The following is a 14,568-nucleotide window of genomic DNA, read 5'->3' on the forward strand; positions in this document are numbered from 1 at the left end:
GAGGCGGGTCCCATTTCTAAGGTTCTAAGATAGTCGAAGGGAGATCCCTAAGGCTAGATCCTAAACCCTAAGCGGAAGACTAGACCTCACTAAAAATGAGGTCAACAGATGGTCGAGGGTAATTTTTCCTAGGTCTCGTCATCAATCTCTGCAAGCCTCTGTTGAAGTCGAAAAAACTCTCACTGTATCTCTTTTTGGGTTGGTGCCAACATGTTTCTTTTTGGTGGCATTGTTAGGGTTTGGTTATTTGGGAGTGGAAGAGGTTATTTGAGGATAAGAAAGAAAATTTTTGGGGTGGGTTGTGTTGGAAGGATAGAAACCCTAGATGGGGTGAGAAGCTAATTTTGTTACGCAAAACATCAAGATTACAATCAAGACATTGGAACAGAAAGAGAAAACAAAATAACACAAATATCCCGATAGGGTAAGGCAGGACAATCGATAGAATAGTGGTGGGGTGGCTTAGGAAAGGTGATGACTGGTTGGAGTGGTGCAGGGAGAGTGGCGACATTAGTGGACAATGCAGGGAGGTGGCGGCTGTGAGTAGGAGCGGTATAGGAAGGGTGGCGATAGTAAAGAAAGTGTAGGAGGGGCAACGACGACAATAAAACAATGCAGGAAGGAGCAGAACAACAAGGGGGATGCATAGGAAGAGTGACAAAAAGCAGGCAAGTGAAACTGTAAGTGACTATATGAAGATAATCACCACCTCGATGCATAATACAACCGGAGCGCCATTTGTGCTAGGATACAGCTCTAGCAAGGGAAAAGACACTAATGACAACCAAAGTCTCGAGCAAAAATTGCATTCTTTTAAAAGAAAATAACATATTTATAATAGTAGATAAATAAGAGGGAGAGAGACCCCTCCCCTTGGGCGGTAACTCTAGCCTAAGCAAAGGGTCGGTTGATCTCTACACAGCCTAGCTGAAACGGTTCATCCTTTCCCTGCCTATTTAGTCCAGATGAGCCTCGTCACCTAGGTAGATTGAAGGCCAAAGAATCTTGAAACTTCTCTAGTGAGGGGCACGATGTCTTAGATATTGTCTCTTCCATGACATTGTTTTCTAGCTTCACCAAGGTCAATATCATGAGTACCTTTCACAACCTGTAGAAATATGGTGCGAGGCACTAAAGTTGATGCTCTGTTGTAATACCATTCACGAATGACTTCTTCAACATTATCAGTACAATATCTTCCCATCCTTTATAAATGAGTGGTTGTTTTTGCGACCATATGATGTGCGACCTTGTTATATTGCCACAGTCGACCCAAAAGAAGGTGACACACATCCATAGGCATGCCATCACACCAAAACTGAGTGGTGCAGGGAGAGTGGCGGCATTAGTGGAACAGTGCATGGAAGTGGCGGCTGTGAGTGGGAGGGGTGTAGGAAGGTTGGCGATAGTAAGGAAAGTGTAAGAGGGGTAACGACAACAATAAAACAGTGCAGGGAGGAGCAACAACAACAAGGGGGATGCATAGGAAGAGTGACAAAAAGCAGGCAAGTGAAACTGTAAGCCTTGGTGCATAATACAACCTGAGCGCCATTTGCCTTAGGATACAACTCTAGCAAGGGAAAAAATTCTAATGAAAATCAAAAACTCGAGCAAAAATTGAATCATAATAAAATAAAATAACATATTTATAATAGTAGATAAATAGGAGGGAGGGAGACCCCTCCCCTTGGGTGTTAACTCTTAACCTAAGCAAAGGTTGGTTCATCCTTGCACAGCCTAGCTGAACCGGTTCATTCTTTTCCAGCCGATTCAGCCCATAGGCCAAAGAATCTCGAAACTTCTCTAGCGAGGGGCACACTGTCTTAGATATCGTCTCTTCCATGACATTGTTTTCTACCTTCACCAAGGTCAATATCATGGGTGCCTTTCATAGCCTGTAGAAATATGGTGAAAGGCACTAAAGTTGTTGTTCTGTTGTAATACCGTTCACGACTTACTTCTTCAACGATATCAATACAATATCTTCCCATCCTTTATAAATGAGTGGTCATTTTTGTGATCATATGATGTGCACCCTTGTTATATTGCCACAGCCGACCCAAAAGAAGGTGACACACATCCAAAAGCATGACATCATACCAAACCTAATCTTGCAACTTGTCTCATATAAAGAATTCCACGAGATATCTCCTGTCAACTATGATCTTATTTCCTTTTTTCAACAACGACGGAGGATATGGCTGATGATACTTCTGGTAGCAAGGCTCAATTTATCAACTATATGTGTAGATGCTACATTTTCTTATCTGCCTCCGTCTGAGGTTGCACACCTTTCTCTTCATGGCACAACAATATGAAATATGTTGTGGCGGAGCTTCTGTTGCTCTCTCGTGGGCTCAGTCTGAAGGACCCATCAAATTACTAGTATCTCTCCATCATCTACTAGCAACTGGTACTCCTCTCCATTTTCTTCCTCTAGGTTTTCTCTCTCTGCCTCCTCCACTGCAGCCATTTTGTTTGGACAATTATACGCAATGTGCCCAAATCCATAACACTTGAAGCATTGCATTGCTGGGATGGATTTAGGAGTATTGACAATCTCCACCTTTTCTTTACTCCGTACGGTTTTCTTCTATGGTGGGGTCAGTTTGGGTGCTCCATGGGTTGTACACTGTTGCTCGATCCTGTGAGTGAACTCTATCTATGAAGTGTGGGTCATCTGGTGACATTGTTTCTCTACCTTTAATGCTAGGGTCTTTATATTAAGTAGGACCAAAACGAGTACAACTGTACCACATTACTAATCAAAGATCTAAATCCTCCAAGTTATCTCACTATTGTGTGCTCTTCTAGCTCTACCAACTCACATTTCAGTACGAGTTGTTCGAATTCAGCTGTGTACTCCACAGAAGAATCTCTCGGGCATAGGTTGTAGAGTTTAATTAACATATCCTTTTTGTAGTATGGAGGGAAGTATTTGCGTTGCATCTCTCTTTTCAATTTAGACCAAGTTATAATTTTACATTTTTTTTTCTGCTGTTGAATATGTTTCAGGCTTTCCCACCACAATGAAGCATTTTTTATGAGTTTGATGACTGTCAATTTAACTCTCTTGTCTTGAGGAACATCCTTGTACTAAGAAATTCGTTCTACTATTTGAAGCCACTTGATAAACTCGCTTGGATTCATGTGTCTCGCAAAATTTGGTAAATCCACATTTACTCGATGTTCTTGGGTTTTTCTCTGAAAGCCTATGGCAAGTCATCGAAGTAGCAGTTCTTTCCCACTAGAAATTACATGGTGGAAGTCATTCACTTTCTCCTCTCGATCTGATGAGTTGCCGTAGTGGCTACGGGTGACCTCGTTGGATTGTCTCATTTCAAAGGTGTCAAGTCTCTATGCATTTGGATGATTTTCCGCCGCATATTCTCTATAGTAAACTCCTAGACACCTTTTTGTAGCTTTCTCCTAGACGACATTGTGTTCTTTTCTCTCGATCAATATTTCGACAGGTGTAGGGTTGTAAATAAGATGTTGGTCGAAGTTTAGGGTTTGGTTGTAGGTGTTGGGTTGGATGTTTGGTGAAGGTAGAAAAGTTAGATTTTGAAAATTTAGGGTTGGGGCTAGGAATTACGATATGAATGATTTAGATTAAATGAAACATTTTTTTTGGGGGAATTTTGGATTTGGGCAAAAAAGATCTCTAAACATCTAGGATATGTCGGGCTTTCATATTATATAATATTTTTATAGGAAAGGTATTTGGGAAACAAATTTCACAGGGAGATGGCTGCGGGATAGAGAGGAAATAAAATATGGGTTTTTGATGGCGTTTGGAGGGCGAGAGTTGAGATATAACATGCTGTTAGACAGCAATTGGAGGAGTTCAACAGTGGTTTTCGGGATTAAAAACCACGGTTGAACGTCGAAATAGCAAAGTGCGTATGTCGAGGTGATCCACTTTTCGTTTCTGGATAAGCTACAAATACACCACTTACAATAGGAAGATGATACAACATTTTGAATAGCACAAATCAGAGAAAATTTCTCTCAATTTCATAAAACAGCTCAAGACACATATATTAAAGTCTCCTAATAAAAATACCTAATTAGAAAATTGGAAATAGAAAGGACAAGAATGGAATAAAACAGAACTGAAAAGCTGCTGAACATAATAAATATATAAAAACGACACCCAGCCCTGTTGTTTTCATGATTGCGGAAGCCGTGGATTGCAACTCGCGGCACCGCGAGAAATTTCCGTGTCACGCGTCATGGACGATTGCAAATAAATTATCATTATATCATTTATTTCATATTTCGTTGGGCCCCTCTGCTTCCTCTTCAAAGGCAGAAATAAAGAATGGTCTTAAACTAGGTGTTTTTCCTGTCATCTAAGATTAATAGTCTTTTATGTAGGTGTTTTTCTTGCTGTTGGTAGTCATTTTTGTGTCAGTATTTATTATTATTTTTTTTCCCAATATTAAGGAAGTTCTTGTTTAAAGGAATCCAAAACTTTTTAGTTAATCATTCGTTAATGTATTCTATATCCTTTATGAATTCCTGGAAAATAAAAAGCAAATTAATTTTACATTTACTTGCACTTTTTTTTTTGGGGTACTTTTCTGTCATAAAGTTTACATCCAGTTCATGTTACTTAATAACCTATTTTTTGTGCTTGAAACAGGCAAGTTTTAGGCTTGCGTGGGGAAGCAATGGTGACAAAAGCGGTCAGCATAAGCACGAGGTTGTCTCTTTTGAGAAAGGAAATATAACAACTGCAGGTCGCAGCAGTAAGCAGGTAGGTTAATTTTTTTGCTTTTCCATCTTTCTTCTCGTTACAAATGTAACAAAGCCTTAAGTTTCACTCTAAACTATTTAAACTAGTGTTAATCATTTTTTATCTTTGTCACAAAGATGTCATGCTGCATTACTAGTCTAACCATGATCCTGTATCTTCAGATTCTACTAAAGTGGGAATCCCAGCCACAAACAGTGCTTATTTTGGCTAAACCAAATTCCAGCTCTGTTCGTTCTTTATGTGCTGAAATGGTCAGGTGTGCTTGCCAAAATATACTATGAGATTGTTATTAATCTTCCACGGTTGCTAAAAGGATCTGAAAAATGAATTATATGAACTTATCTTAGAATGCAATGTTTTTCAGTATTAAGTGGCAAATAATTTTGCTATGATATGTTTCAGTTATTATTAGTTCTTTGAGTCAAGTTTTCCATACCATTAACTTAGGAGCCAATTTGTTTGTAATTATTCCTAGTGTGCTGCATTTAGAATGCAAGACTTAAAAAATTAGTGTTTGTCGCAAGTGTTGCAAATGCTTTTCTTTGGAACCATTGTACACCAAAATGTCATTAAAATACACAACAATAACTTTTTCAATTGAAAGCTTTAAAAAAGCTAGTTCATGAATTATAAAGGTGCTTGGGGCATTGGATGGGCTAAAAGACTTAATCATTTGCTTATACAGTCCATCCCGTAGCTTGAAGATAGTCTTCCATTCATTCTCGAGCCTAATATAAATTTCATGTTAACTACTATGCTAATCAATTTTGAAAATGATGTTAGCCCAATTCAATTGATCCAACAAGACATTCAAGCACAGAATGGGGAGCCAATACATAATGGAGATTTTGTTATTGCCCTGCCGTTAATGCACATACTCAGATTTTGTCCTTTTTGAGCATAATCAAAGCTAGTATGACACTGACTTGTATTCTTATGAACTAGTCCTCAGGCTATCAATTCCTCCACCTGCTGCTGCATCTCCTCATACTGTGCTAGTTGCATCTGATAGGGTGGCCGGTTGGGGAGCACTGATCCTAGGTTGAGATTTATGGCATGTTGAAGCTCACATAGAGGTGGCAGGCCATCCGTCAGAACATTCCAAAAGTCCTCTTATAACTACACCGCCTTAGGTATCAGCTCCTCTATCTTGTTGCCCTCCAACATCACCAAATCTAGTCCAATTGGTGCCTCTCATAGTTTGTAGAAATTTTGTGCGTGAAACTCTAGCTCTGAGCTCTATTTGAATACCTATAAGTGTTGATTCCTTCAATGGTAAGTGTACGATGTGTTTTTTGTCTTTGATGAATGATTATGTATTATTTAACCATCATGAATCATACCCTTTTTATTGTCATGGTCAGCTTAATAAAACATGACATACATTTATAGGTACGACATCACACCATACTTACTTTTGTAGCTTGTTTCTAACGGAAAACTCTACAAGGCACTGTTTGCTAACACTGATAGCAATTTTTTTCTTCAACTAAATTAGAGAATATTGATGAGAATGCTTCTAGATAATGAGACTCAGTTTTCCCACCATCTGGTTATACACTACTTTCTCACAATTACATCTATCTATAATGAAGTTGCACACTTTTACCTTGATAACACAATTGCTGCGAAAGATGTTATGTTTATCTTTCAAAAAAAAGAAAGAAAGATGTTATGTTTAAGCCACAATTGCTCTCGTAGGCTAGGTTTCGAGAACTTGCGAAACTACCAACATCTCACATTCATCTGTTAAAAGCTGATAATCGTCTCTAGAGTCTCTACTCCGCTACTTACATTACTCTCTACTCTCTAAAAGAAGTCAATCTTCTATTTAGATAGTTAGATGTAATGTGCCCATAGCTATGACAATTGAAACACTTCTTGGTTGAAAAATTTTGGGGGTACTGGCCCGATTAGTCTTTGTTCTTTCCAATGTCGACTCTTCTCCTCATGAGGAGCAAACCTTAGCACTCTCATCGGTGTGCTTATGCTCTGCAACCCCATGTTGAAGGGTTGAGTGGATTTGATAATGTTATATTGCTTGTCCGCTTTCAAGACTAAATTCTGGACATCCTGCAAAATTTAATAGAGTTGCAACTATTTTACATTGCTAATAGATGGTTTTATCCTTTAAGACATTGGCTATGGATTTCTCCTCTTGCTCCACAAAGCCACATTTCAACATGAGATGTTCAAATTCAACCTTATACTTTTTTATTGATAGGTCGTTCTGCTGTACATGGTGAAATCTTAAAAGTTTATTGTCTTTAGTGTACTTGGAGGTATTTGCATTGCTTCTTTTTTTTAATCGTGGATCAGTTTGTGAGCTTATTTTCCCTTTCATGTTGGTGCAAGTGCTTTAGGTTCTACCACCATAAGAAAAACACTTTTTTTCAACTTAAATGACGTCCAACTTTACCATCTTGGCAGGTGGAATTTTCTTGTAGTTAAATATCCGTTCATGTTTTGGAGCCACTCAATAAATTTATTCAGATCCATATGATTATCAAAATCTAGCAAGACAACCTTCACACTAAAGTCTCTCTCTCTCTATATATATATATTTATATATATTAAATTCCAAGTTGGCATGGCTTCAACACTTCATAGTTGGAGGCTTCTTAGTTAAAAAAGTTTTCTTCATCTTCTCTATCTGATTGGTCACCGTTGCTGCTATGGGTGCTACCTGGTGTTGTCTTATTGCAAAATCAACAATCCTCTATTGTAATTGGGAGATTTTTTTGGCATATCTTTCACGGTAGGGTCTTGAATATCCGTTTGAAGTTTTCTTATTGGAGACTTGATAAATCTCATGCACTTAGGGCTTTGGCTGAGGTGGATTTTGGATCTAAGCTTGGTCGAAAGTTTAGGTTTAGGTGGAGTATATGAGTATGGTTTGTCGGTTAGGGTTGGCATTTTGGAAAAAAACTTTCTAAGATTTTAAGGTACTCTTCCTTTATCGGGACGGGTAATTAACCATAGGGGCTTATGCCTTTATGAAATCTTGAACCCCATATCTTGAAATTCTCACAAAATGAGAGTAAAATTTTTTATTAGTGTCTTATTTATTCATCTACTTTGTATAATTTGACCCAAAACCTTAAAGTAAAATTTTCTCAATCATCCCGGGGGAAACAAGGGCTCGAAATTTTTAGAGCCCACACCCTCTCTGTGCAAAAAGAACTCATTCATGCAATACTCATGCGGGAGACATTGCCTGAAATATTGGTGGTGATGGAGAAGTCAGTTGCAAAAATTATACGAATTTTGAATCATTTGTTTGTTCATGTTGAATCTTGGAAAAATGATTTGGAGGCTGCTAATCCAAACATTTCCATTTATTTTATAACTTTATTTAAGCAGGACCATGAAGAAAGATATCCTACTTTATAGCAACGATAGCATGTTTAATATGAACTCAACCTATATTTTAAGAAAGGAAGAGAAAATACTACTGGAACCTACTCAATAAGTAGCATATTTAGCGAGAAAATCCAACGGTAAAAGAATTTGCGACTTAAGCTATTTCTTCATTTCAAGGTATTTGTGATTTGTGAATAATAATAGTGGTGATAGAAGGTGTATTAGTCACAAGTCTAACAATAGGGACATGCATGACTGCCTCAACAAAAGTCTTGGGCACAATTTCAAATTCAAGCTCATTAAGAGCTCAATTACTAATCTTTATTTATCATCAACAACATCATCATCATCTATTAAACCTATATCATAATAACAGTGATCCTCAAATGGCAGACTAATATAAAAAAAAATCTACTATATTTTTTTATAGGCTTTTGTGCAGATGGAGATAACATAAACTCCTAAATTTTTTAAATTTAACATGTGGTTTGTGATAGGTGTTCTTAACTTTATAGGTTTTAGAAATTGATGTTTTATGGAATTTGTTATAATGCAATTGTTTTTTTGATAGTTATGGATAGAAAATTTTTGTATATAGTCATTATATGATCTATAGAAATGACAATGAAGCTTATTTGGATATCACTTTTTTCATTAAAAAAAAAAACTTAATCATGACAGGAATATCAGATAAGATAATATGACTATTTTGAAGATGATTTATGAAACTAGTGATTGTTGGAATGACTATCATAGCCAAGTTTGTGAGATCCAAACAAAAAAACCTTGAATAGTAGCGTGCAAAATAAGAAAATCACAGAAAATACTAGATTTAACATGGAAAATCCGAGAACCGGAAAAAAACCATGGAACAACACCGTACCAAAAAATCTACTATGAAGAGAGGAGAATCATACAAATTACACTACACTCAAGCCTCCCCAAATATTTGAACACCCAAGGACACTCCTCTCATCTCCTTCACACAAGAGAAAATTGAAATCACCCATCTTTCAATCAGTAAAACCAAAATTTTAGTGAAAACTGCCCAAAAATGGTTAGTGGCGTTGGGGAGCCACGACACTCTAAAGGGGCGTTTTAGTGTCTTGTTCTCGAGTTATAAACCTGGACTAGGCACGATGGCTTTGTCTTTCGAGCACTGGAGTGCTGTTGACTCGGTGTTGGGGCGCTGCAGATAAGGCGCTGAAATGTTATATACTGGTAAAAAGTTTTTTTTTTTTTTTTTTTTTTGGGCAGCGCCCCCTCAAACTAACCGTCAAGCTTGATTGGCGAAATTGAGGGTTTTGAGTGAACAATTGATTAACACAACCTGACTACTCATAATAAAAATAACTATTTATAATTATCATATCAGATGAGGCTAGAATTATGAGCACATACATAATCATTAGTAGACTTCAATCACACGCATGCTAATTGTTTTATTCTGAGAGTGATTTTAAGTGTATTTTATAATCCAGATAACAATTATCCTTTTTATATTCTTATTTCACTATTCATTATATGACTTGTTTCTTAAATTGTTTCAAGGTGATTTAAAGAATGCATAATGATTAAGGCTATTGTTTTGATATAATTATCTTTAAGAACCTAATTTTCATACCAAATTGTTGATGGACTGTAGATGATTTTCTTGCTCGATATTCCTCCTCTTCCCTTGGATTGAATGCTCTTAATTTGAGCTTCATCTCGTAATTGAGAGAGATTGAATTAAAGTTATAGAGAGAAAAAGATAATATAGAATTAAGTAAGAATTTTTCCATAAGTGAGACTCTAAAAGTGCCCAATCTTGGGATTTATGAATTGAGGATTTGGCGAGGAGAGAAAGATGGAGCAGGGGAGAGAGAGGAGATAGACGAGTGAAAACAAGAAGAAAAAGTGGATTTGCTTTAAATTTCAGTATTGAATAGACAATTCATTACTATGCATTCATACTTCTATTTATAGAAATAGAATTGTATGATGAATTCAAACTAAGTCATGTTTAAGACAAGATAAATCCAACTAATAGAAAATTTCTAAAGAGAAGGGTACTTGTTAAAAGTTCTTTCTAATACATAAAAAAGTGCTGGAAATAATCTAAATTTGCTTTAGTTATTCAAATGTGTTCTTACTGTATTTCTTGCGCCATATAACATTGAGATTTTGTAACCATTCCGTTTTTGTGAAATATGGAACACAAATCAAAGTTCTTTCCTATTTTTCCAAGTCTTTTATTTTATTGTTTGGTCCTTTATTAAATTTCTTCTAAAGTTGGAAAGGAATGCGTGGAAGAGAAAAGTATAATGTATTCAATCTAAACTATAACTTAATATTTTTCTTATACATTGCCCTGGATGCAAGTGAAACAAATATACTGAACTACATAATTTTGTTTTTTATGTTGAATTTTCGGCAGTATCTTTTCTATCTTCATTATTCTGCTCGTTTTCTTCACTATAATGTGTTTTGGAAAATAATAAACATGGAATAGCTTTGAATACTCTATTTTTTTTCTTGGTATTTCTCTCTCCTGGCTTTGTTGTTTTGGAAAGCAAAGCTACCAAATTTTAATCGGCATAAAGTGTAAGCAAAATATGCTGAATCAGCTTGCGTGATACCAAAATTAACTGTGACATGCAGCTGATCTAATTTAAAATTGTATCTTAGCATCTGTACCCGAATGTCATTCTATTCCGAGCTTTTCCTGCTAAGTTTTTTTTTTTAATTTTTTTATTATTATTTTAATAAGTTTATCTTGTTTTGTGAAAAAAATGTTTCTATTATTTTACTTGTTCAGGAAGAAAGAAAATTTACAAAGAAACCTCATTATGTGTGCGTGACCTTTTAAAACAAATCTCAAATAATTGTTGTTTTGGTTTCTTTTATCTGTCATGCCTTAAATTATTTGAATTTTACTGGAACGAAGCAGTTGTACTTCCATTCAAGTTGGAGAGTTACTAGAATCCTAAATTAACTAGTTGTCCCAAAGTTCGTTTCCGGAATCCTAAATTAACAAGATGTCCTAAAATATTGTGGATTTGGGTTTCTCTTATTTGACCATGAGCTTAAATTTTTCCACACTTTTGGAACCAAGTACTGATTCTTTCTCCCGAATGGGAGAGGTTCTGGGATCCTAAATCAACAAGGTGCTCTTGAGTGATTATAATTATAGAATCTGTTAGACTGCATATTCTCTCCAAGCATTTTTAAATCTATGTTGCTGGAGCCGTTATTTTTAAAATTTTGTTTTCATTACCACTGTGCTCTTCTCGATCTGTTTGGTATTTTAATCTAATTTTTTGTACTCTTACAGATGGCTGAAAGATGAAAAGAAAATAAATGTTTTTGTTGAGCCTCGAGTGAGAGTTGAGCTTCTAACTGCTTCTTCTAACTTCAGCTTTGTTCAAACATGGAAAGATGGTAAAACTCTTCGCGCCATCTATGTTTTGCAGTAGTTTTTCCATTAATTAGGTTGTCTGATACGCTTTAACAATGACCATGTTATTTATATTAATCCTTTTAAGTATTCTTTTATGTAGAAAATTTGATAGTTACTGTCTAATCTTTTGCATCATTTATACCTTACACAATGACACGGGGGTTTTCCTCCAAAAGTTGAACTGGTTTGGCCCGAACCAGTTTAGTTGAGAGGGGGTTGAACCGGCCCCCTCCCCCTCTTTTCATTAGGCGGGAATTTTTCCCCTTCATATTTTTATTTCCCACCCACTCGTCTTCGATTTATATGCGTTTTTTTGTCTTAGGGTTTAGCTTAGGTTATTTTTTTATTTTAGTTTGTGAGGACAGCCGCCGATATTCTGTTTTTCCTCAAGGACTGTATCCGATGGATAGGGGTGCTTCGGTTGTATCACTTTCCCCTGAGAATCTGTGATGATTACCCTCTCCGACTTCCACCTCCAGCCTCCCTCCTTACCGCCAACTGCTGCTGTCCAGCAGTCCAGCCAACCAGCTATATCTCCCACGTCTTCTAGATCTTGCTGTTCTGCATTGCAGCCTCCCTCCCGCACTTCCAAGCCAGCCCCAGCCCTGCTGCCACCCCTGAAGACCCTTCCAAGCCGCATGCTTTCGCGCAAGCCCCAGCTTCCAACCCGCCAATCACCCTTGCACCACCTGCTGTGCCATATTCTCGTTGATCCCTCTCCACCCGACAGTCATCCCGTAACCCTCTCCCCACTACCTGCTAATCCCGTATTCTATCTGCAGCAGAAATCTACATGCCAGTAACTCCTCCACTCCCCCCTCCTACGTAGCCACTGCCACCCTTCTTCCCCTTCAAAATTCCTGTAGCTGCAGGGGTTCCAAACAGACATCCAAGTCTCCCAGCTGCTACCAGCCTGCTCTCGACCTTCAACCTACTCGACCCCAATCTCTCCAGTCACCAGCCCGCTGCCCCTTTTATCCTACAGCCTTTCAAAATCTCTACTCTCCTTGACTGCAGCACCACCACGCCGATCTTCGCCCTCGTTTGTGTCTTTTTATCGTTTCTTTCCTATTGTGATGAGTCTTTATTGTAAATGTTGAATGTCAGCAATAATATGTCTATGTTCTATAGTGGATTGGGTTTTGTCTGCTATCATTTGATATCAAAGCCAGTCCAACCCTAGTCCAATTCTAGAGTTTCCTAGCATTTGTCCTTACCCAAGCCACCCCCACAAAAAAATTACTTTTTCCTATTCCCAATCTTAGCCAAAACTTTGACCTAACCCTCGATTCCTCTTGCTGATTTTCAAAATCAGCAACGCTAAATTAAATTTTTAACCCTCGCTCACCTCCCAATTCTAAACCCTAGCCATACCATCATTGAGATACATGTTCAAGCCTTCCCAGGAGGAGACACAGCGAGAGATCCGCTGAATTAAGCAATGGATTATAGACATGGAAAATAAAATCCAATGAGAGGCTACCATAGACCGTTACCATCCAGTGAAACCAATCCTCAAGTCTGTCTCAGCCAGAAAATGTTGCAAGTGCCGCGAATTTGGACATGTTGAAGCAGAATGCACAAGTCATCGAAAAGTTAGGTAAAGACACCGCAAGCACTGAAGATGGTGAGGACATAAACGAAGAGAACCCGCTTCCAATTGAGGAGGACAAGATACACTTAGTCCTAGCTGAGCTCGTGTAAGAGACTCCAACCGACTACATTGTAAGTGGCCAATGCAGTTACGAGTATGAGGAGCCGACATCAGACACGCGGCCCCCACAGACAAGAAGAAGGCAGATATTTCAGATCTATAGATCTCCTCTTGACTTTCCCCTACTTAAGGAGGTCCAACATGTCCAAAGAGGAGTTATTATGTTTCATTCCTGGACTATTACAGTAAGTAGTTCAGATGTTATAGTTAGTTAAGCAGGCCCATCATCAAATTTCTAGACGGGTGGGTTGAACCTCCTCTGAAATGTGCCTTAGGAGCCTATGAGGGATGAAAATTCTTCAATGGGATCCAAGTCCTGTCACTGAAGAAGATATCTCTCATGAGTGGTCGCTAGTGAGAGTGGCACAACCTGCAATAGATTTCATTTTTTGGATTAAGTTCTCCACACATACTTTTTACTCTACCACCGCACGTTGGGCACAAGAAGTGGAAGGAGAAGATTTCAAATGTAAGGACTTGAAAGTTGCATTGCGGGAACCCACTTTTATATGCAGCTCCCGCTCAGGATGTACCAAAAGAGGATGACTATCTATTTTACCAAAGTGAAGATGAATGAAAACATCGACATGATCGACCTACCAGGGGATTTAACGCCATACCATGAGGATCTAGGAGCTTCGACGAATGAGGTCGAAGCTCCCCTACTGGAGAATGACACCGCGCTTTTCCTCCAAAAGCTAAACCGGTTTGGTTGAGAGAGGGGGCTAAACCAGCCCTATCTCCCCCTCTTTTCCTTAGGCGGGCCCCCCCCCCCCCCCTTCTTTTTTCATTTTCCACCCATCCATCTTCTATTTATATGTGTTTTTATGTCTTGGGGTTTAGCTTAGGTTATTTTTTATTTATGTTTGTGAGGACGGCCACCGACATCCTGTTTCCCTTTGAGGGTTGTATCTGACAGATAGAGTGGTGCTCTGATTGTAACCTTTTTTCCAGATTGTGATTAACCTCTCCGACTTCCACCTCCACCCTCCCTCATTGCCGTCAACCGCTGTTGTCCAGCAATCCAGCCGACCACCTCCATCTCCCATGTCTTCCAGATCTTGCTGCTCTGCATTCCACCCTCCTTCTGCACTTCCAAGTCCGCCCCAGCCCTGTTGCCACTTCTGAAGACCCTTCCCAGCCGCAGGTTTCCCGCAAGCCACAGCTTCCAGCAGCCAATCACCCTTGGACCACCTGCTGTGCCATATTCTCGTTAATCCCTCTCCAGCTGGCAGCCATCCCCCTCTCCCCACTATCCGCCAATCCCGTATCCCATCTACAGCAGGA

At 38.5% G+C, this 14,568-nt stretch overlaps 1 protein-coding gene across 4 annotated transcripts in view; it reads left to right on the top strand.

Moving 5' to 3' along the window:
* Nucleotides 1–14,568, top strand: part of LOC110028317 (putative NAD kinase 3) — a 70,885-nt gene that overhangs the window by 31,614 nt on the left and 24,703 nt on the right. For all 4 annotated transcript variants that reach the window (XM_020730116.1, XM_020730114.1, XM_020730113.1 and 1 more), the window contains exons 5-7: nucleotides 4,649–4,762; nucleotides 4,924–5,018; nucleotides 11,442–11,548. In XM_020730116.1, coding sequence (XP_020585775.1) covers nucleotides 4,649–4,762; nucleotides 4,924–5,018; nucleotides 11,442–11,548 — 316 coding nt within the window. The remainder of the gene's footprint in view (nucleotides 1–4,648; nucleotides 4,763–4,923; nucleotides 5,019–11,441; nucleotides 11,549–14,568) is intronic.

This window comes from Phalaenopsis equestris, unplaced genomic scaffold (genome assembly GCF_001263595.1).
Source record: "Phalaenopsis equestris unplaced genomic scaffold, ASM126359v1 Scaffold000511, whole genome shotgun sequence".
Lineage (NCBI taxonomy): Eukaryota > Viridiplantae > Streptophyta > Magnoliopsida > Asparagales > Orchidaceae > Phalaenopsis > Phalaenopsis equestris.